The sequence below is a fragment of the Salvelinus namaycush genome, unplaced genomic scaffold, assembly GCF_016432855.1.
Source record: "Salvelinus namaycush isolate Seneca unplaced genomic scaffold, SaNama_1.0 Scaffold1560, whole genome shotgun sequence".
NCBI classification, from domain to species: Eukaryota; Metazoa; Chordata; class Actinopteri; order Salmoniformes; family Salmonidae; genus Salvelinus; species Salvelinus namaycush.
In genome coordinates, this window is record NW_024058298.1 from 17,793 (window position 1) to 42,902 (window position 25,110).

At 41.9% G+C, this 25,110-nt stretch overlaps 1 protein-coding gene across 1 annotated transcript in view; it reads left to right on the forward strand.

Annotated features, from left to right (window-relative positions):
• Positions 1-22,510, forward strand: part of LOC120037100 (SH3 and multiple ankyrin repeat domains protein 3-like) — a gene marked incomplete at its 5' end in the record, with an annotated part of 37,617 nt that extends 15,107 nt beyond the window's left edge. Inside the window, 2 exons of the mRNA XM_038983276.1 lie at positions 4,187-4,389; positions 15,314-22,510. Coding sequence (XP_038839204.1) covers positions 4,187-4,389; positions 15,314-15,908 — 798 coding nt within the window. The remainder of the gene's footprint in view (positions 1-4,186; positions 4,390-15,313) is intronic.
• Positions 22,511-25,110: the final 2,600 nt, after the last annotated feature.

The window sequence follows — 25,110 nt, forward strand, 5'->3', positions numbered from 1 at the left end:
AGGAGAGGTCCATCCTCATAGCAGTGATAGGAGAGACCATGAGAGGATATGACAGAGCTGAGTGACTTGGTGTATAGAGAGAAGAGGAGAGGGACTAGAACCGAGCCCTGGGGGACACCAGTAGTGAGAGTACGTGGTGCAGACTCAGATCCTCTCCACAGCAACTAGGGCCATTTTGAAGTCAGAGGGGGGAAGGTGGTCAGGGAAGAGGGAAGTGAGGAATGGGAGAAGGTCTCCAGAGATGGTCTGGAGAAGGGAGGAGGGGATGGGGTTGAACGGGCAGGTTTTCAGGTGGCCAGACCTCGCTAGTCGCAGTATTTCATCTGGAGAAAGAGGTCATGGTGTAGAGTAGTTCTGTGTGAGTGGGACCAGAGAACTCAATAGGCTGAGTGAAGGAGTGGGACCAGAGAACTCAATAGGCTGAGTGAAGGAGTGGGACCAGAGAACTCAATAGGCAGAGTGAAGGAGTGGGACCAGAGAACTCAATAGGCAGAGTGAAGGAGTGGGACCAGAGAACTCAATAGGCTGAGTGAATGATGAACCGATGTCGTCAACCTTCTTTTCAAAGTGGTTGACAAAGTTGTCCACATAGAGGGAGGAGGTAGAGGATTAAGGAGGGAGGATATGGAAAATTGTTTCCCAGGGTTAGAGGCAGAAGTTTGACATTTAATGTGGTAGAAAGTGGCTTTAGCAGCAGGTACAGAGAAAGAGAAGGTAGAGAGGAGGGAGGGATGTTTAGTTTACCTCCGTTTCTGCTCCGCTGCCTGCAGCACTGTTCTGTAAACTCGCAAGGAGTCACTCAGCCACAGAGCAGGAGGGGAGGGCCGAGCCGGCCGGGAGGAAAGAGGACAGTGTGAGAGTCATAGCATGCGGAAAGGGAGGAGAGTAGGGTCGAAGAAGCAGAGTTAGGAGACAGGATGGAGAAGGATTTAGCAGAAAGGAGAGATGATAGGATAGAAGAGGAGAGAGTAGTGGGAGACAGAGAGCGAAGATTGCGACGGTGCATGACCATCTGGGTAGGGGCTGAGTCACTGGGGTTTGGAGGAAAGGGAGACAGAAAGGAAAAGTAGTGATCAGAGACCTGGAGGGGCGTTGCAGTGAGATTAGTAGGAGAACAGAGACCTGGAGGGGGGTTACAGTGAGATTAGTAGGAGAACAGAGACCTGGAGGGGGTTACAGTGAGATTAGTAGGAGAACAGAGACCTGGAGGGGCGTTGCAGTGAGATTAGTAGGAGAACAGAGACCTGGAGGAGGGTTACAGTGAGATTAGTAGGAGAACAGAGACCTGGAGGGGGTTACAGTGAGATTAGTAGGAGAACAGAGACCTGGAGGGGGGTTGCAGTGAGATTAGTAGGAGAACAGAGACCTGGAGGTGGGTTACAGTGAGATTAGTAGGAGAACAGAGACCTGGAGGTGGGTTACAGTGAGATTAGTAGGAGAACAGAGACCTGGAGGGGGGTTACAGTGAGATTAGTAGGAGAACAGAGACCTGGAGGGGGGTTACAGTGAGATTAGTAGGAGAACAGAGACCTGGAGGGGGGTTAAGTGAGATTAGTAGGAGAACAGAGACCTGGAGGGGGGTTACAGTGAGATTAGTAGGAGAACAGAGACCTGGAGGGGGGTTACAGTGGGATTAGTAGGAGAACAGAGACCTGGAGGGGGGTTACAGTGAGATTAGTAGGAGAACAGAGACCTGGAGGGGGTTACAGTGAGATTAGTAGGAGAACAGAGACCTGGAGGGGGGTTACAGTGAGATTAGTAGGAGAACAGAGACCTGGAGGGGGTTACAGTGATATTAGTAGGAGAACAGAGACTTGGAGGGGGTTACCGTGAGATTAGTAGGAGAACAGAGACCTGGAGGGGGGTTACAGTGAGATTAGTAGGAGAACAGAGACCTGGAGGGGCGTTACAGTGAGATTAGTAGGAGAACAGAGACCTGGAGGGGGGTTACAGTGAGATTAGTAGGACAACAGAGACCTGGAGGGGGGTTACAGTGAGATTAGTAGGACAACAGAGACCTGGAGGGGGTTACAGTGAGATTAGTAGGAGAACAGAGACCTGGAGGGGCGTTACAGTGAGATTAGTAGGACAACAGAGACCTGGAGGGGGTTACAGTGAGATTAGTAGGAGAACAGAGACCTGGAGGGGCGTTACAGTGAGATTAGTAGGAGAACAGAGACCTGGAGGGGGTTACAGTGAGATTAGTAGGAGAACAGAGACCTGGAGGGGGTTACAGTGAGATTAGTAGGAGAACAGCCTCTAGTAAAGATGATGACAAGTGTATTGCCTGCCTTGCGAGTTGGAGAGGATTGTGAAAGGGTGAGATCAGATGTGGCAAGAAGGGGAAAGAGAAAGTTGGAAAAAAATTAAAGCGAAGTCAGACATCAGGAGGTTGAAGTCTCCAAAACGAAGAGCAGTGAGCAATCGTCAGGAACTAGTTTATCAATGTGCCAAGCTCATTGAGGAACTTTCCAAGGGCACCTGGTGGATGATAGATGACAATAATGTTAAGCTTGAGTGGACAGGAGACAGTGACCGCATGGAATTTAAATGAGGAGATGGACAGGTGAGAGACGGAGAAAAGAGAATCTCCAGTTATGAGAAATGAGTAGCCCTATTCCACCATGGCGACGACCAGACCCTGATACCTCTCTTCCAGGTAACCCTGACCCACCTTGATACCTCTTCCAAGTAACCCTGACCTCTTCTAGGTAACTGTAGTAACTTGACAAGGAATGCCCACACGCAATTCAATATTACTTTCCTTTACTTTGAACCTAATAAATGAAAGGTGTACAGCCATGTAGAAACGGTACAAACACAGCAAAGCGATACAGCCCACTCAACCTGTGGTAGAGTCGCATTGGACAGGTACAACTCTGGATGATGACGTCATCAAAGGGGAAAGGTCAAGGCCAATAATAACCATGAACACATGAATAGTAATCATACTATACTGCAGGTAAGTACAATAACATATTGAATGTCATTATTTATATAGTGTCCACACTATGACAGTAACCCAGACCCTACTAACCCATATAGATAGATACAGGGCTCTTGTGCCATATTGAAAGTCATTATTTATATAGTGTCCACACTATGACAGTAACCCTGACCCTACTAACCCATATAGATGGATTCAGGGCTCTTGTGCCAGAAAGCCTGTTTTAATATGTGCAGCGTCATTGAGGGCTTCCACCATGTTTAAGTATTTTGTATTTATTAGGTTCAAATTAAAGGAAAGTAATATTGAATTGCGTGTGGGCATTCCTTGTCAAGTTACTACATCTTTTTGGCGAGAAGGATAAAACTTAATCAACAGGGCGATGTGCTAGCTAAGAAACAGTGGAGGTAGTCAGTTGAGCTAACGTAGGCTAATGCGATTAGCATGAGGTTTTAAGTAACAAGAACATTTCCCAGTACATAGACATATCTGATATTGGCAGAAAGCTTAAATTCTTGTTAATCTAACTCCACTGTCCAATGTACAGTAGACATTACAGTGAAATAATTCATGCTATTGTTTGAGGAGAGTGCACAGTTTTGAACATGAAAAGTTATTAACTTCTTTGATATAGGGGGCAGCATTTTCACTTTTGGATGAATTGCGTACCCATAGTGAACTGCCTCCTACTCTGTCCCAGATGCTAATATATGCATATTATTATTACTATTGGATAGAAAACACTCTGAAGTTTGTAAAACTGTTGGTTCAGACTACACCCTCCAGGGGGCAGTAAATCACCAACCTTGTCTTTATACCTCTTCAGACTACACCCTCCAGGGGGCAGTAAATCACCAACCTTGTCTTTATACCTGTTCAGACGACACACACTCCAGCACAGTAGGTGGTATGCAACTGTACAGTTTGTTTATGAACTACCAATACTCTCCTAGAAGTAGAAGAAGAAATGGACCACGTTGAAATGGAGAGACCTCTCAAAGGCGCTGCCCATGCTGTCACAGAAGACCCCAGTGTATGGATAGGAGATGGGCTCTAGTGTATTTAACCCCATTTCCTACTGTATTATCCAGTAACATACTCCTTTAATATGGTGCACTGATACTACTAAAAATGCCACCTTTTCATTGTTCATAGATTTCAGTCACATGACTTTGCTCTTTCTTTACAGTTGTTGTTGGTATTTGTTATTATTGGTATGTTGATTGTTGTGTCTTACAGAGGAGATCCAAACTTTGGGGGGAGGTGTCCGAGTCTCGGCCCAGGCAGAGTAGTCCTGAAGAGGGCAGGCCGACTGCCGTGGGGGGTGGTGGGCTGGAGCTGGCCTCACGTCTCCAGTTACTCAGTAAAGACTCCCACTCACTCGGAGAGGAGCCTGCAGGACTGCTGGACCCTGGACACAGGTCCCCTGTGGGCGGAGCAAGGTAGCCTCACTACATTAATATATTCCTCTAAGTAACATCTCTACATTAATATATTCCACTAGGTAACATCTCTACATTCATATATTCCACTAGGTAACATCTCTACATTAATATATTCCACTAGGTAACATCTCTACATTAATATATTCCACTAGCTAACATCTCTACATTCATATATTCCACTAGGTAACATCTCTACATTAATATATTCCACTAGGAAACATCACTACATTAATATATTCCACTAGGTAACATCTCTACATTAATATATTCCACTAGGAAACAACAGAGTTAGCATGTATTTCTCTGTGTTCTAGGTAACAACAGAGTTAGCATGTATTTCTCTGTGTCCTAGGTAACAGCACAGCTAGCATGTGGTTTCTCTGTGTTCTAGGTGACAACAGAGGTAGCATGTTTTCCTCTGTGTTCTAGGTAACAGCACAGTGAGCATGTATTTCTGTGTTCTAGGTAACAACAGAGGTAGCATTTATTTCTCTGTGTTCTAGGTAACAATAGGGAGAGCATGTATTTCTGTGTTCTAGGTAACAACAGGGAGAGCATGTATTTCTGTGTTCTAGGTAACAACACAGTGAGCATGTATTTCTCTGTGTTCTAGGTAACAACAGAGTTAGCATGTATTTCTGTGTTCTAGGTAACAACAGAGTTAGCATGTATTTCTGTGTTCTAGGTAACAACACAGTGAGCATGTATTTCTCTGTGTTCTAGGTAACAACAGAGTTAGCATGTATTTCTGTGTTCTAGGTAACAACACAGTGAGCATGTATTTCTGTGTTCTAGGTAACAACAGAGTTAGCATGTATTTCTGTGTTCTAGGTAACAACAGAGTTAGCATGTATTTCTCTGTGTTCTTGCAGATGTCGCCAAGACAATGGAGAGAGTAAAGCGTAGGTTTTAGATTGCTGGGTAAACACCGCCTCTTCCTATCTACATAATAACCTAACATGAACTAACTCTCTCTTCGCTACACCAGTACCCTAATGATAACTCTTTCCTCTCTAAAATAGTGCCCTAAAGATAACTGTCTCTATTTGAGTCCCTAATGATAACTGTATCTCTAGACTAGTACCCTAATGATAACTGTATCTCTAGACTAGTACCCTAATGATAACTGTATCTAGACTAGTACCCTAATGATAACTGTATCTCTAGACTAGTGCCCTAATGATAACTGTCTCTCTAGACTAGTACCCTAATGATAACTGTATCTCTAGACTAGTACCCTAATGATAACTGTATATCTAGACTAGTACCCTAATGATAACTGTATCTCTAGACTAGTACCCTAATGATAACTGTATCTAGACTAGTGCCCTAATGATAACTGTATCTCTATACTAATGCTCTAATGATAACTGTATCTCTAGACTAGTGCCCTAATGATAACTGTATCTCTAGACTAGTGCCCTAATGATAACTGTATCTCTAGACTAGTGCCCTAATGATAACTGTATCTCTAGACTAGTGCCCTAATGATAACTGTATCTCTAGACTAGTGCCCTAATGATAACTGTATCTCTAGACTAGTGCCCTAATGATAACTGTATCTCTAGACTAGTACCCTAATGATAACTGTATCTCTAGACTAGTGCCCTAATGATAACTGTATCTCTAGACTAGTACCCTAATGATAACTGTATCTCTAGACTAGTGCCCTAATGATAACTGTATCTCTAGACTAGTTCCCTAATGATAACTGTATCTCTAGACTAGTGCCCTAATGATAACTGTATCTCTAGACTAGTACCCTAATGATAACTGTATCTCTAGACTAGTGCCCTAATGATAACTGTATCTCTAGACTAGTACCCTAATGATAACTGTATCTCTAGACTAGTGCCCTAATGATAACTGTATCTCTAGACTAGTTCCCTAATGATAACTGTATCTCTAGACTAGTACCCTAATGATAACTGTATCTCTAGACTAGTACCCTAATGATAACTGTATCTCTAGACTAGTACCCTAATGATAACTGTATCTCTAGACTAGTGCCCTAATGATAACTGTATCTCTAGACTAGTGCCCTAATGATAACTGTATCTCTAGACTAGTGCCCTAATGATAACTGTATCTCTAGACTAGTACCCTAATGATAACTGTATCTCTAGACTAGTGCCCTAATGATAACTGTATCTCTAGACTAGTGCCCTAATGATAACTGTATCTCTAGACTAGTGCCCTAATGATAACTGTATCTCTAGACTAGTGCCCTAATGATAACTGTATCTCTAGACTAGTGCCCTAATGATACCTGTATCTCTAGACTAGTGCCCTAATGATAACTGTCTCTAGACTAGTACCCTAATGATAACTGTATCTCTAGACTAGTGCCCTAATGATAACTGTATCTCTAGACTAGTGCCCTAATGATAACTGTCTCTCTAGACTAGTGCCCTAATGATAACTGTATCTCTAGACTAGTGCCCTAATGATAACTGTATCTCTAGACTAGTACCCTAATGATAACTGTATCTCTAGACTAGTGCCCTAATGATAACTGTATCTAGACTAGTGCCCTAATGATAACTGTATCTCTAGACTAGTGCCCTAATGATAACTGTCTCTAGACTAGTGCCCTAATGATAACTGTATCTAGACTAGTACCCTAATGATAACTGTATCTCTAGACTAGTGCCCTAATGATAACTGTCTCTAGACTAGTACCCTAATGATAACTGTATCTCTAGACTAGTGCCCTAATGATAACTGTATCTCTAGACTAGTGCCCTAATGATAACTGTATCTCTAGACTAGTGCCCTAATGATACCTGTATCTCTAGACTAGTGCCCTAATGATAACTGTCTCTAGACTAGTACCCTAATGATAACTGTATCTCTAGACTAGTGCCCTAATGATAACTGTATCTCTAGACTAGTGCCCTAATGATAACTGTCTCTCTAGACTAGTTCCCTAATGATAACTGTATCTCTAGACTAGTGCCCTAATGATAACTGTATCTCTAGACTAGTACCCTAATGATAACTGTATCTCTAGACTAGTGCCCTAATGATAACTGTATCTCTAGACTAGTACCCTAATGATAACTGTATCTCTAGACTAGTGCCCTAATGATAACTGTATCTCTAGACTAGTTCCCTAATGATAACTGTATCTCTAGACTAGTACCCTAATGATAACTGTATCTCTAGACTAGTACCCTAATGATAACTGTATCTCTAGACTAGTACCCTAATGATAACTGTATCTCTAGACTAGTGCCCTAATGATAACTGTATCTCTAGACTAGTGCCCTAATGATAACTGTATCTCTAGACTAGTGCCCTAATGATAACTGTATCTCTAGACTAGTACCCTAATGATAACTGTATCTCTAGACTAGTGCCCTAATGATAACTGTATCTCTAGACTAGTGCCCTAATGATAACTGTATCTCTAGACTAGTGCCCTAATGATAACTGTATCTCTAGACTAGTGCCCTAATGATAACTGTATCTCTAGACTAGTGCCCTAATGATACCTGTATCTCTAGACTAGTGCCCTAATGATAACTGTCTCTAGACTAGTACCCTAATGATAACTGTATCTCTAGACTAGTGCCCTAATGATAACTGTATCTCTAGACTAGTGCCCTAATGATAACTGTCTCTCTAGACTAGTGCCCTAATGATAACTGTATCTCTAGACTAGTGCCCTAATGATAACTGTATCTCTAGACTAGTACCCTAATGATAACTGTATCTCTAGACTAGTGCCCTAATGATAACTGTATCTAGACTAGTGCCCTAATGATAACTGTATCTCTAGACTAGTGCCCTAATGATAACTGTCTCTAGACTAGTGCCCTAATGATAACTGTATCTAGACTAGTACCCTAATGATAACTGTATCTCTAGACTAGTGCCCTAATGATAACTGTCTCTAGACTAGTACCCTAATGATAACTGTATCTCTAGACTAGTGCCCTAATGATAACTGTATCTCTAGACTAGTTCCCTAATGATAACTGTATCTCTAGACTAGTGCCCTAATGATAACTGTATCTCTAGACTAGTACCCTAATGATAACTGTATCTCTAGACTAGTGCCCTAATGATAACTGTATCTAGACTAGTGCCCTAATGATAACTGTATCTCTAGACTAGTGCCCTAATGATAACTGTCTCTAGACTAGTGCCCTAATGATAACTGTATCTAGACTAGTACCCTAATGATAACTGTATCTCTAGACTAGTACCCTAATGATAACTGTATCTCTAGACTAGTACCCTAATGATAACTGTCTCTCTAGACTAGTGCCCTAATGATAACTGTATCTCTAGACTAGTGCCCTAATGATAACTGTCTCTCTAGACTAGTGCCCTAATGATAACGGTATCTCTAGACTAGTGCCCTAATGATAACTGTATCTCTAGACTAGTGCCCTAATGATAACTTTATCTCTAGACTAGTTCCCTAATGATAACTGTCTCAACACTAGTGCCCTAATGATAACTGTATCTCTAGACTAGTGCCCTAATGATAACTGTATCTCTAGACTAGTGCCCTAATGATAACTGTCTCTCTAGACTAGTACCCTAATGATAACTGTATCTCTAGACTAGTGCCCTAATGATAACTGTATCTCTAGACTAGTGCCCTAATGATAACTGTATCTCTAGACTAGTGCCCTAATGATAACTGTATCTCTAGACTAGTGCCCTAATGATAACTGTCTCTAGACTAGTGCCCTAATGATAACTGTATATCTAGACTAGTGCCCTAATGATAACTGTATCGAGACTAGTGCCCTAATGATAACTGTATCTCTAGACTAGTGCCCTAATGATAACTGTATCTCTAGACTAGTGCCCTAATGATAACTGTATCTCTAGACTAGTGCCCTAATGATAACTGTATCTCTAGACTAGTGCCCTAATGATAACTGTATCTCTAGACTAGTGCCCTAATGATAACTGTATATCTAGACTAGTGCCCTAATGATAACTGTATCTAGACTAGTGCCCTAATGATAACTGTATCTCTAGACTAGTGCCCTAATGATAACTGTATCTCTAGACTAGTACCCTAATGATAACTGTATCTAGACTAGTGCCCTAATGATAACTATCTCTAGACTAGTGCCCTAATGATAACTGTATCTCTAGACTAGTGCCCTAATGATAACTGTCTCTAGACTAGTGCCCTAATGATAACTATCTCTCTAGACTAGTTCCCTAATGATAACTGTCTCTCTAGACTAGTACCCTAATGATAACTGTATCTCTAGACTAGTGCCCTAATGATAACTGTATCTCTAGACTAGTACCCTAATGATAACTGTATCTCTAGACTAGTACCCTAATGATAACTGTATCTCTAGACTAGTGCCCTAATGATAACTGTATCTAGACTAGTGCCCTAATGATAACTGTATCTAGACTAGTGCCCTAATGATAACTGTATCTAGACTAGTGCCCTAATGATAACTGTATCTCTAGACTAGTGCCCTAATGATAACTGTATCTCTAGACTAGTACCCTAATGATAACTGTCTCTAGACTAGTACCCTAATGATAACTGTATCTCTAGACTAGTGCCCTAATGATAACTGTATCTCTAGACTAGTACCCTAATGATAACTGTATCTCTAGACTAGTGCCCTAATGATAACTGTATCTCTAGACTAGTGCCCTAATGATAACTGTATCTCTAGACTAGTGCCCTAATGATAACTGTCTCTAGACTAGTGCCCTAATGATAACTGTATCTAGACTAGTGCCCTAATGATAACTGTCTCTAGACTAGTACCCTAATGATAACTGTATCTCTAGACTAGTGCCCTAATGATAACTGTATCTCTAGACTAGTACCCTAATGATAACTGTCTCTCTAGACTAGTACCCTAATGATAACTGTATCTCTAGACTAGTACCCTAATGATAACTGTCTCTAGACTAGTACCCTAATGATAACTGTCTCTCTAGACTAGTGCCCTAATGATAACTGTATCTCTAGACTAGTGCCCTAATGATAACTGTATCTCTAGACTAGTGCCCTATTGATAACTGTATCTAGACTAGTGCCCTAATGATAACTGTATCTCTAGACTAGTGCCCTAATGATAACTGTCTCTCTAGACTAGTGCCCTAATGATAACTGTATCTCTAGACTAGTGCCCTAATGATAACTGTATCTAGACTAGTGACCTAATGATAACTGTATCTCTAGACTAGTGCCCTAATGATAACTGTATCTCTAGACTAGTGCCCTAATGATAACTGTATCTCTAGACTAGTGCCCTAATGATAACTGTATCTCTAGACTAGTGCCCTAATGATAACTGTATCTCTAGACTAGTGCCCTAATGATAACTGTATCTCTAGACTAGTGCCCTAATGATAACTGTATCTCTAGACTAGTGCCCTAATGATAACTGTATCTCTAGACTAGTGCCCTAATGATAACTGTATCTCTAGACTAGTACCCTAATGATAACTGTATCTCTAGACTAGTACCCTAATGATAACTGTATCTCTAGACTAGTTCCCTAATGATAACTGTATCTCTAGACTAGTGCCCTAATGATAACTGTATCTCTAGACTAGTGCCCTAATGATAACTGTATCTAGACTAGTGCCCTAATGATAACTGTATCTCTAGACTAGTGCCCTAATGATAACTGTATCTCTAGACTAGTGCCCTAATGATAACTGTATCTCTAGACTAGTACCCTAATGATAACTGTCTCTTTAACTAGTACCCTAATGATAACTGTATCTCTAGACTAGTGCCCTAATGATAACTGTATCTCTAGACTAGTGCCCTAATGATAACTGTCTCTCTAGACTAGTGCCCTAATGATAACTGTCTCTTTAACTAGTACCCTAATGATAACTGTATCTCTAGACTAGTGCCCTAATGATAACTGTATCTCTAGACTAGTGCCCTAATGATAACTGTATCTCTAGACTAGTGCCCTAATGATAACTGTATCTCTAGACTAGTGCCCTAATGATAACTGTATCTCTAGACTAGTTCCCTAATGATAACTGTATCTCTAGACTAGTGCCCTAATGATAACTGTATCTAGACTAGTACCCTAATGATAACTGTATCTCTAGACTAGTGCCCTAATGATAACTGTATCTAGACTAGTGCCCTAATGATAACTGTATCTCTAGACTAGTTCCCTAATGATAACTGTATCTCTAGACTAGTGCCCTAATGATAACTGTATCTAGACTAGTACCCTAATGATAACTGTATCTCTAGACTAGTGCCCTAATGATAACTGTATCTCTAGACTAGTGCCCTAATGATAACTGTATCTCTAGACTAGTGCCCTAATGATAACTGTATCTCTAGACTAGTGCCCTAATGATAACTGTCTCTCTAGACTAGTGCCCTAATGATAACTGTATCTCTAGACTAGTTCCCTAATGATAACTGTATCTCTAGACTAGTGCCCTAATGATAACTGTATATCTAGACTAGTGCCCTAATGATAACTGTATCTCTAGACTAGTGCCCTAATGATAACTGTCTCTCTAGACTAGTGCCCTAATGATAACTGTATCTCTAGACTAGTGCCCTAATGATAACTGTATCTCTAGACTAGTGCCCTAATGATAACTGTATCTCTAGACTAGTGCCCTAATGATAACTGTATCTCTAGACTAGTGCCCTAATGATAACTGTATCTCTAGACTAGTACCCTAATGATAACTGTCTCTCTAGACTAGTGCCCTAATGATAACTGTATCTATTTGAGTCCCTAATGATAACTGTCTCTAGACTAGTGCCCTAATGATAACTGTATCTCTAGACTAGTGCCCTAATGATAACTGTATCTCTAGACTAGTGCCCTAATGATAACTGTCTCTCTAGACTAGTTCCCTAATGATAACTGTCTCTCTAGACTAGTGCCCTAATGATAACTGTATCTCTAGACTAGTTCCCTAATGATAACTGTATCTCTAGACTAGTTCCCTAATGATAACTGTATCTCTAGACTAGTTCCCTAATGATAACTGTATCTCTAGACTAGTTCCCTAATGATAACTGTATCTAGACTAGTGGCCTAATGATAACTGTCTCTAGACTAGTGCCCTAATGATAACTGTATCTCTATACTAGTGCCCTAATGATAACTGTATCTCTAGACTAGTTCCCTAATGATAACTGTATCTCTAGACTAGTTCCCTAATGATAACTGTATCTAGACTAGTGCCCTAATGATAACTGTCTCTAGACTAGTGCCCTAATGATAACTGTATCTCTAGACTAGTGCCCTAATGATAACTGTATCTCTAGACTAGTGCCCTAATGATAACTGTCTCTAGACTAGTGCCCTAATGATAACTGTATCTCTAGACTAGTGCCCTAATGATAACTGTATCTCTAGACTAGTACCCTAATGATAACTGTATCTCTAGACTAGTGCCTTAATGATAACTGTATCTCTAGACTAGTACCCTAATGATAACTGTATCTCTAGACTAGTTCCCTAATGATAACTGTATCTCTAGACTAGTACCCTAATGATAACTGTATCTCTAGACTAGTTCCCTAATGATAACTGTATCTCTAGACTAGTACCCTAATGATAACTGTATCTCTAGACTAGTGCCCTAATGATAACTGTATCTAGACTAGTTCCCTAATGATAACTGTATATCTAGACTAGTACCCTAATGATAACTGTATCTCTAGACTAGTGCCCTAATGATAACTGTCTCTCTAGACTAGTACCCTAATGATAACTGTATCTAGACTAGTGCCCTAATGATAACTGTCTCTAGACTAGTGCCCTAATGATAACTGTATCTCTAGACTAGTGCCCTAATGATAACTGTATCTAGACTAGTGCCCTAATGATAACTGTATCTAGACTAGTGCCCTAATGATAACTGTCTCTCTAGACTAGTACCCTAATGATAACTGTATCTAGACTAGTACCCTAATGATAACTGTATCTCTAGACTAGTACCCTAATGATAACTGTATCTCTAGACTAGTGCCCTAATGATAACTGTATCTCTAGACTAGTGCCCTAATGATAACTGTATCTAGACTAGTGCCCTAATGATAACTGTATCTCTAGACTAGTGCCCTAATGATAACTGTATCTCTAGACTAGTACCCTAATGATAACTGTCTCTAGACTAGTGCCCTAATGATAACTGTATCTCTAGACTAGTGCCCTAATGATAACTGTATCTCTAGACTAGTGCCCTAATGATAACTGTATCTCTAGACTAGTGCCCTAATGATAACTGTATCTCTAGACTAGTGCCCTAATGATAACTGTATCTCTAGACTAGTGCCCTAATGATAACTGTATCTCTAGACTAGTGCCCTAATGATAACTGTATCTCTAGACTAGTGCCCTAATGATAACTGTATCTCTAGACTAGTGCCCTAATGATAACTGTATCTCTAGACTAGTACCCTAATGATAACTGTCTCTAGACTAGTGCCCTAATGATAACTGTATCTCTAGACTAGTGCCCTAATGATAACTGTATCTCTAGACTAGTACCCTAATGATAACTGTATCTAGACTAGTGCCCTAATGATAACTGTATCTCTAGACTAGTGCCCTAATGATAACTGTATCTCTAGACTAGTGCTCTAATGATAACTGTATCTCTAGACTAGTGCCCTAATGATAACTGTATCTCTAGACTAGTGCCCTAATGATAACTGTATCTCTAGACTAGTGCCCTAATGATAACTGTATCTCTAGACTAGTGCCCTAATGATAACTGTATCTCTAGACTAGTGCCCTAATGATAACTGTATCTCTAGACTAGTACCCTAATGATAACTGTATCTCTAGACTAGTGCCCTAATGATAACTGTATCTAGACTAGTGCCCTAATGATAACTGTATCTCTAGACTAGTGCCCTAATGATAACTGTATCTCTAGACTAGTGCCCTAATGATAACTGTCTCTAGACTAGTTCCCTAATGATAACTGTCTCTAGACTAGTGCCCTAATGATAACTGTATCTCTAGACTAGTGCCCTAATGATAACTGTATCTCTAGACTAGTGCCCTAATGATAACTGTATCTCTAGACTAGTGCCCTAATGATAACTGTCTCTCTAGACTAGTGCCCTAATGATAACTGTATCTCTAGACTAGTGCCCTAATGATAACTGTATCTCTAGACTAGTGCCCTAATGATAACTGTATCTCTAGACTAGTGCCCTAATGATAACTGTATCTCTAGACTAGTGCCCTAATGATAACTGTATCTCTAGACTAGTGCCCTAATGATAACTGTATCTATTTGAGTCCCTAATGATAACTGTATCTCTAGACTAGTGCCCTAATGATAACTGTATCTCTAGACTAGTGCCCTAATGATAACTGTATCTCTAGACTAGTGCCCTAATGATAACTGTATCTCTAGACTAGTGCCCTAATGATAACTGTCTTTTTAACTTGTGCCCTAATGATAACTGCCCATTTAACTAGTACCCTAATGATAACTATATCTCTAGACTAGTGCCCTAATGATAACTGTATCTCTAGACTAGTGCCCTAATGATAACTGTATCTATTTTAGTCCCTAATGATAACTGTCTCTCTATACTAATGCTCTAGTCAGTACCTCCAAGGGTTTGTGATGTTTAAAGAAGAAGTTACAGGTCTGTGAGAGCCAGAAATCTTGCTTGTTTGTAGGTGACCAAATACTTATTTTCCACCGTAATTTGCAAATAAATTCATAAAAAATCCTACAATGTGATTTTCTTCATAGTTGAAGTGTACCTATGATGAAAATTACAGGCCTCTCTCATCTTTTTAAGTGGGAGAACTTGCACAATTGGTGGCTGACTAAATACTTTTTTGCCCCACTGTATGTCTCTCTCCCCCTCCATCTCACTGTCCCTCTCTCCCCTCCATCTCTCTCTTTCCCCCTCCATCTCTCTCTCCATCTCCCTCTCTCTCAGGTTGTTTAGTAGTCTTGGGGATGTCCACACCATCTCCCAGAGAGGTTTTGGTGGCACCACCTACACAGTCCGACCGGGGAGCCGCTACCCAATCACACCTCGCCGCAGTCCCAGTCCCTCCCCCTCACCTGCTCCTGTCCTCTCCCCAGACAGGTCAGAGGTCAGTTCTGGGCGGGGCTTTGGCCTTAGCTCCTCCCATCACCACCACACCATCCTCAAGTCGTCTAGCCTCAGCTTGCCTTCGGAGCCCAAGGAGGTCCGCTTCGTAATGCGGAGTGCCAGCGCTCGAACCCGTTCCCGCTCGCCCTCCCCCTCCCCCCACGCCTCCCCCTGCCCCTCCCCCGTACTGGGCTCCCCCCTGCTCGCCCTGCGGCCGTGGCGCCAACGCCCTCTAGCTCTGTGGAGTAAGTATGATGTGGGAGACTGGCTGGAGAGTGTTGGTTTGGCAGAGCATCGTGCCCGCTTCCAGGAGCATGAGATTGAGGGTTCCCACCTCCCTGCCCTCACCAAGGATGACTTCGCTGAACTGGGCGTGACACGAGTCGGACACCGCATGAACATTGAGAGAGCGCTCCGACAACTGCTGGACAACTGAACCTCTAACCCCTGATATCACTGAAGGACTGTCACACCTGGACCCTAACCCTCTGTGGAGGTATTCTGACAGCACCAGTGGCTGTAACCTGGCAACACCAGTGGCTGTAACCTGGCAACACCAGTAACCTGGCAACACCAGTGGCAGTATGCTTTCAGACGTCTATTTTCCAAAGACAGCATCACATGGAGTTGAGCATTTAGTATGAACTTTTTATGAATATACAAGTAAATACCTCCTCCATCGAAATATCTACAATATCGACATATTTTCCAATAATGAAATTGATGATAAATGTTTATTAGGAATAGATATATTTAAATCAAATGGTGTGTTTCAGAACAACTTTATTCTGTTTAGGGACCCTGTTATTATCCTACCCTGTTATTATCCTACCCTACCCTGTTATTATCCTACCCTACCCTGTTATTATCCTACCCTGTTATTATCCTACCCTACCCTGTTATTATCCTACACTGTTATTATCCTACCCTACCCTGTTATTATCCTACCCTACCCTGTTAGTCTACTACATGACCCTGTTATTATCCTACCCTGTTATTATCCTACCCTACCCTGTTAGTCTACTACATTACCCTGTTATTATCCTACCCTGTTATTATCCTACCCTACCCTGTTAGTCTACTACATTACCCTGTTATTATCCTACCCTGTTATTATCCTACCCTACCCTGTTAGTCTACTACATTACCCTGTTAGTCTACTACATTACCCTGTTAGTCTCCTACCCTACCCTGTTAGTCTACTACATTACCCTGTTAGTCTACTACATTACCCTGTTAGTCTATTACATTACCCTGTTAGTCTATTACATGACCCTGTTATTATCCTACCCTGTTATTATCCTACCCTACCCTGTTAGTCTACTACATTACCCTGTTAGTCTACTACATTACCCTGTTAGTCTATTACATTACCCTGTTAGTCTATTACATGACCCTGTTATTATCCTACCCTGTTATTATCCTACCCTACCCTGTTATTATCCTACCCTACCCTGTTATTATCCTACCCTACCCTGTTAGTCTACTACATTACCCTGTTAGTCTACTACATTACCCTGTTAGTCTACTACATTACCCTGTTAGTCTATTACATTACCCTGTTAGTCTACTACATTACCCTGTTAGTCTACAACATTACCCTGTTATTCTACTACATTACCCTGTTAGTCTACTACATTACCTTGTTATTATCCTACCCTACCCTGTTAGGCTACTACATTACCCTGTTATTATCCCACCCTACCCTGTTAGTCTACTACATTACCCTGTTAGTCTACTACATGACCCTGTTATTATCCTACCCTACCCTGTTAGTCTACTACATTACCCTGTTAGTCCACTACATGACCCTGTTATAATCCTACCCTACCCTGTTAGTCTACTACATTACCCTGTTAGTCTACTACATTACCCTGTTAGTCTACTACATGACCCTGTTAGTCTCCTACATTACCCTGTTAGTCTACTACATTACCCTGTTAGTCTACTACATGACCCTGTTATTATCCTACCCTACCCTGTTAGTCTACTACATTACCCTGTTAGTCTACTACACTACCCTGTTATTATCCTACCCTACCCTGTTAGTCTACTACCCTACCCTGTTATTATCCTACCCTACCCTGTTAGTCTACTACATGACCCTGTTAGTCTCCTACATTACCCTGTTAGTCTACTACATGACCCTGTTATTATCCTACCCTACCCTGTTAGTCTACTACATGACCCTGTTATTATCCTACCCTACCCTGTTAGTCTACTACATGACCCTGTTATTATCCTACCCTACCCTGTTAGTCTACTACATGACCCTGTTAGTCTACTACATTACCCTGTTATTATCCTACCCTAACCTGTTATTCTACTACATTACCCTGTTATTATCCTACCCTACCCTGTTATTATCCTACCCTACCCTGTTAGTCTCCTACCCTACCCTGTTATTATCCTACCCTACCCTGTTAGTCTACTACATGACCCTGTTCTTATCCTACCCTACCCTGTTAGTCTACTACCCTACCATGTTATTATCCTACCCTACCCTGTTAGTCTACTACATTACCCTGTTAGTCTCCTACCCTACCCTGTTAGTCTACTACATTACCCTGTTAGTCTACTACATGACCCTGTTAGTCTACTACATTACCCTGTTATTATCCTACCCTACCCTGTTAGTCTACTACATTACCCTGTTAGTCTCCTACCCTAACCTGTTATTCTACTACATTACCCTGTTATTATCCTACCCTACCCTGTTAGTCTACTACCCTACCATGTTATTATCCTACATTACCCTGTTAGTCTACTACATTACCCTGTTATTATCCTACCCTACCCTGTTAGTCTACTACATTACCCTGTTAGTCTACTACATGACCCTGTTAGTCTACTACATTACCCTGTTAGTCTCCTACATTACCCTGTTAGTCTACTACCCTACCCTGTTAGTCTACTACATTACCCTGTTGTCTAACATGTTAGTCTACTACGTTAGTCTCCTGCATTACCCTGTTAGTCTACTACATGACCCTGTTAGTCTCCTACCCTACCCTGTTAGTCTACTACATTACCCTGTTAGTCTCCTACCCTACCCTGTTAGTCTCCTACATTACCCTGTTAGTCTACTACATTACCCTGTTAGTCTACTACATTACCCTGTTATTATCCTACCCTACCCTGTTAGTCTACTACATTACCATGTTAGTCTACTACATTACCCTGTTAGTCTCCTACATTACCCTGTTAGTGTCCTACCCTGCCCTGTTAGTCTACTACATTACCCTGTTGTCTAACATGTTAGTCTACTACGTTAGTCTCCTACATTACCCTGTTAGTCTCCTACATTACCCTGTTAGTCTACTACATTACCATGTTGTCTAACCTGTTAGTCTACTACATTACCATGTTATCTACCTTGTTAGTCTCCTACATTACCCTGTTAGTATCCTACCCTACCCTGTTAGTCTACTACATCACCCTGTTGTCTAACATGTTAGTCTACTACGTTAGTCTCCTGCATTACCCTGTTAGTCTACTACATTGCTATGTTAGTCTCCTACATTACCCTGTTAGTCTACTACATTACCATGTTGTCTAACCTGTTAGTCTACTACATTACCATGTTATCTACCTTGTTAGTCTCCTACATTACCCTGTTAGTCTACCCTATTAGTCAACTACACTACCCTGTTAGTCTTCTACACTACCCTGTTAGTCTACCCTATTAGTTTAAAACATTAACCTGTTAGTCTACTACATTACCCTGTTAGTCTACCCTATTAGTCTACTACACTACCCCGTTAGTCTACTACACTACCCTGTTAGTCTACCCTATTAGTCAACTACATTACCCTGTTAGTCTACCCTGTTAGTTTAATACATTAACCTGTTAGTCTACTACATTACCCTGTTAGTCTACTACATTACCATGTTATTTACCATGTTAGTCTCCTACATTATCATGTTAGTCTACTACATTACCCTGTTGTCTAACCTGTCAGTCTACTACATTACCATGTTATCTACCCTGTTAGTCTACTACATTACCCTGTTAGTCTACCCTGTTAGTTTAATAGATTACCCTGTTGTCTAACCTGTTAGTCTACTACATTACCCTGTTAGTCTACCCTATTGGCCTACTACACTACCCTGTTAGTCTACCCTGTTAGTTTAATACATTACCATGTTAGTCTACTACATTACCCTGTTGTCTAACCTGTTAGTTTACTACATTATCACGTTAGTCTACTGCATTATCATGTTAGTATACTACATTACCTTGTTTGTCTACCATATTACCTTGTTAGTCTGCTACATTACCATGTTTGTTAATCTTTGGCCTAAATTTGTTTATTCTGTCAGGAAGACGTCGAATGAACCTCACTAGTATACATGTTTTATATGAATTTTAAGCAATGTTGACAGGAAAGTTTCCAGTATATGTTTTCTAATATCCCTAGCTACTGGTTTGTATGGATTTTATACCTATCTGTGATGCTCTAAGGCAGAGTAAAATGTTCAGAACAGTATTTTTACAAAGAAGACGGTGCTACTTCACTAAAGCCATCTGTACAGAGCAACCCTACGCCTAAACCTAACCCTAAACCTAGCACTAAACCTAACCCTAAACCTAGCACTAAACCTAACCCTAAACCTAGCACTAAACCTAAGCTTAAACCTAGCACTAAAACTAAACCTAATCGTAAACCTAGCTAACACTAATGCCTTGGGATATTACCATGGTCCAATAGCGCACGCACGCACGCACGCACGCACGCACGCACGCACGCACGCACGCACGCACGCACGCACGCACGCACGCACGCACACACATACACACACACACACACGTACCACAGATACAGGAAATTCTATAGTCACATGACAGGGTACAGGAAGTTCCAGTTAGTCCAGTAGGGAAAGGCACCAGCATGGTTCATCTGCAGTGTTTTAAAATGCATTGTCATGTAAAACATTGAACCTCATAATCAAATTTGTTCAGTCTTATTTTTATCTTCCTTCCAAAAAGTTCTTTATTGTGCAGGATTGCGCCCTCCCCTGTACTGGGTTAGGATAGTACCCTCCCCATCCCTGTACTGGGTTAGGATAGTACCCTCCCCATCCCTGTACTGGGTTAGGATAGTACCCTCCCCATCCCTGTACTGGGTTAGGATGGTGCCCTCCCCATCCCTGTACTGGGTTAGGATGGTACCCTCCCCATCCCTGTACTGGGTTAGGATGGTACCCTCCCCATCCCTGTACTGGGTTAGGATGGTGCCCTCCCCATCCCTGTACTGGGTTAGGATGGTACCCTCCCCATCCCTGTACTGGGTTAGGATGGTGCCCTCCCCATCCCTGTACTGGGTTAGGATGGTACCCTCCCCATCCCTGTACTGGGTTAGGATGGTGCCCTCCCCATCCCTGTACTGGGTTAGGATAGTACCCTCCCCATCCCTGTACTGGGTTAGGATGGTGCCCTCCCCATCCTTGTACTGGGTTAGGATAGTACCCTCCCCATCCCTGTACTGGGTTAAGGTTAGGTTACTGTATGTATTGAGTGGCAGTTTTGTTTGACAGATTGTCAAGACTATACGTTTTATTCTGGTTGTGTTTTAAGACTGTACATTTTATTCTGGTTGTGAAGGAGGAACTCCCATTTCTATTTGATGATTAATTAAGGTTATATTATTATTTGTCTATTACAATAAGGCTTGTTGAGTATCTAGGTGTATTACATAGTGTGTTTTCTCTTTAAAGGGCCATATTCTCCTCCCTCATGACACTATCTAACCCTAACCCAATAAGGGCTTGGTGAGGGCATCCAGATGTATTATTTCCAGGTGTATGTACAGTTTATTAGGTACACCCATCTAGTACCGGGTCGGACCCCCATTTGCCTCCAGAACAGCCAGAATTCTTCGGGCATGGATTCTACAAGTCGGTAACGTTCCACAAGGATGCTGACATAATAGCATCACGCAGTTGCTGCAGATTGGACGGCGGTCCACCACCACCAGCCTGTACAGTTGACACCAGCCAGGATAGGTCCATGGACACATGCTGTTTATACCAAATCCTGACTCTGCCATCAGCATGGCGCAACAGGAACCGGGATTCGTCGGACCAGGCAATATTTTTTACACTTCTCAATTGTCCAGTGTTGGTGATGGCGTGCCCACTGGAGCCCTGTGTGGTCGTCTGCTGCAATAGCCTATCCGTGAAGGATCGACGAGTCGTGTGTTCCGGAGATGCCGTTCTGCACACCGCTGTTATTTGTCTGTTTGTGGTCCGCTTGCGTGATTCTTGCCATTCTCCTTCGACTTCTCTCATCTATGGGCTGTTTTTGCCCACAGGACTGCCACCGACTGAATGTTTTTTGTTTGTCAAACCATTCTCCTTCGACTTCTCTCATCAATGGGCTGTTTTTGCCCACAGGACTGCCACTGACTGAATGTTTTTTGTTTGTCAAACCATTCTCGGTAAACCCTAGACACTGTCGCACGTGAAAAGCCTAGGAGGTCTGCTGTTTCTGAGATACTGTATCCGGCGTGCCTGGCACTGACGATCATTGCTTAGGTCTCTCGTTTTGCCTATTCTAACGTTCAATCAAACAGTAACTGAATGCCTATCTGCATGCTTTATATAGCAAGCAACGGGCACGTTACTCACTGTCTGGAGCGATCCGTTTTGGAGAACTAGGTGCTGTACCTAATAAACTGGCTGATGTATATCAAGGTGTATCATACCATTGTTTTCCTCTGTAAGTGTTCTGTTCCTCTGGGGCCTGATGACATCCTTACAGGAACACCTGAGATCTGACCGCTCTTTACAGTTTCTAACACAATTTACTACTGAAATGCCCATGGTGTCTGTGTCATTGTATCGATTAATCAAAAATGTTTGTATGTACAGTCGCTAATGAAAGAATACACACCCTTTCATATTTCGCTGCCTTAAAATTGTATCTAAAAAGGGATTACATTAGATTTTTCCCACCAATCTACTCCACATGTGTTAAGTGAAAGAAACATGATAGAAAATGTTCCAAATGAATTAAAGCATTAAAATGAATATGTACTGATGGCGTATGTCTTCATACCTGAGTTAATACTTTGTGGAAGCACCTTCAGTAGCCATCATAGCTGTGAATCATTTTGAGTCAGATTCTACCAACCTATTAGGGCATTTTGTAGGGACCTTAACCAAACACCTAGCAACCTTGGCAAGAGGTTTGGACATAACGGTTAAGGTGTTTGCTTGACAGTAGCTGGACTGGGATTCGAGTCCCGGTCGGGGCTACTCCCTGAAATTGCTACATTGGTGTCAGAAGTGGGATGGCACCAGGTAGGCTATCAGTGAGGGACTTGGTATAGAGAAGCATGGGGACACGCTCTCCTGAAGGGAGGGGGTTATGTAGTGACCTCAACCCAATATAGGTTTGGACGTTTTGACGTAATGGTTAAGGCTTGACAGTTACTGGACCTGGGTTTGAGTCCCGGCCTGGTGCTACCCCCCGAATTTGCTATAATATACTGTAGCCATTGTTTTTGTCAAAATCGGCCAAACTCAGTACATTTGCTTGGGAATCAGTGATGGACATGAATATTAGAACCTTGATTTAAGGACTGAGACTGGACCATGCAGAAACACTCACCACATCTTGGAAACCCCTTGTGGTGTGTCTTTGGCATTGACATTTGTGTAATTGTTCCGCTGACAAATAAAACTAAACCAGGATTTGGTTTTCAGAGGACTATGGATGGTTTTCCTTTAACTTTTTAGCTGGGCTTTCATATTTCTTTCAATTTTGAGCTATTGTAGTGGCAGCATCATGTTATGGGTATGCTTGTCACCGGCAAGGGTTTGAGAGTTTGTCAGGATAAAAATAAATATGAAAGGAGCAAAGCCCAGGTAAAAAGTTAGAGGAAACCCACTTCAGTCGTCTGAAAACCTAAACCTGGCATAGTTTTATTTTTCAGCGGGACAATAACCCACATTTTTATGGCAGACACACTAGAATGGCCTCTCAAGAGGTGTTGGAGTGATCCTGATTGGTCACTGTATGGATGTGTATTAATCCATCTTTCCAATTAATACTGGGTTGTTCCACGAAAATGTTTTTTTGCTCTTTATGACAATGTTTACATATGGTGTACCACCCGAGCCTCCCGCCACCCGAGCCTCCCGGGTGGCGCAGTGGTCTAGGGCACTGCATCGCAGTGCTAGCTGCGCCACCAGAGTCTCTGGGTTCGCGCCCAGGCTGGGCTGGGTTCGCGCCCAGGCTCTGTTGCAGCCGGCCGCAACCGGGAGGTCCGTGGGGCGACGCACAATTGGCATAGCGTCGTCCGGGTTAGGGAGGGTTTGGCCGGTAGGGATATCCTTGTCTCAGTATGTAAAAAATAAAAATAAAAAAATAAAAATGAAGATTAAAATATAAAAGGAAAAAGAAAAAGATAAAAAAGGAAAAAAATATAAAATAAAAAAAAAATGTCATAAAATGTATGCACTCTACTGTAAGTCGCTCTGGATAAGAGCGTCTGCTAAATGACTAAAATGTAAATGTAAATGTGTACACAATCTTATTTTTTAAATCAAATGACTACCCAAAAGGCACTCTTTTGGTAGAATGACCCTGCTACTCTTGGTAGAATGACCCTGCTAGTATTGGCAGAATGACCCTGCTACTATTGGCACAATGACCCTGCTACTATTGGCAGAATGACCCTGCTACTATTGGTAGAATGAACCTGCTACTATTAGCAGAATGACCCTGCTACTATTGGTAGAATGACCCTGCTACTATTGGCAGAATGACCCTGCTACTATTGGCAGAATGACCCTGCTACTATTGGTAGAATTACCCTGCTACTATTGGCAGAATGACCCTGCTACTATTGGTAGAATGACCCTGCTACTATTGGCAGAATGACCCTGCTACTATTGGTAGAATGACCCTGCTACTATTGGCAGAATGACCCTGCTACTATTAGCATAATGACCCTGCTACTATTAGCAGAATGACCCTGCTACTATTGGTAGAATGACCCTGCTACTATTGGTAGAATGACCCTGCTACTATTAGCAGAATGACCCTGCTACTATTAGCAGAATGACCCTGCTACTATTGGTAGAATGACCCTGCTACTATTGGCAGAATGACCCTGCTACTATTAGCAGAATGACCCTGCTACTATTGGTAGAATGACCCTGCTACTATTGGTAGAATGACCCTGCTACTATTGGCAGAATGACCCTGCTACTATTGGTAGAATGACCCTGCTACTATTGGCAGAATGACCCTGCTACTATTGGTAAAATTACCCTGCTACTATTGGCAGAATGACCCTGCTACTATTGGTAGAATTACCCTGCTACTATTGGCAGAATGACCCTGCTACTATTGGTAGAATTACCCTGTTACTATTGGCAGAATGACCCTGCTACTATTGGCAGAATGACCCTGCTACTATTGGTAGAATGACCCTGCTACTATTGGCAGAATGACCCTGCTACTATTGTCACAATGACCCTGCTACTATTGGCAGAATGACCCTGCTACTATTGGTAGAATGACCCTGCTACTATTGGCAGAATGACCCTGTTACTATTGGTAGAATGACCCTGCTACTATTGGCAGAATGACCCTGCTACTATTGGTAGAATGACCCTGCTACTAT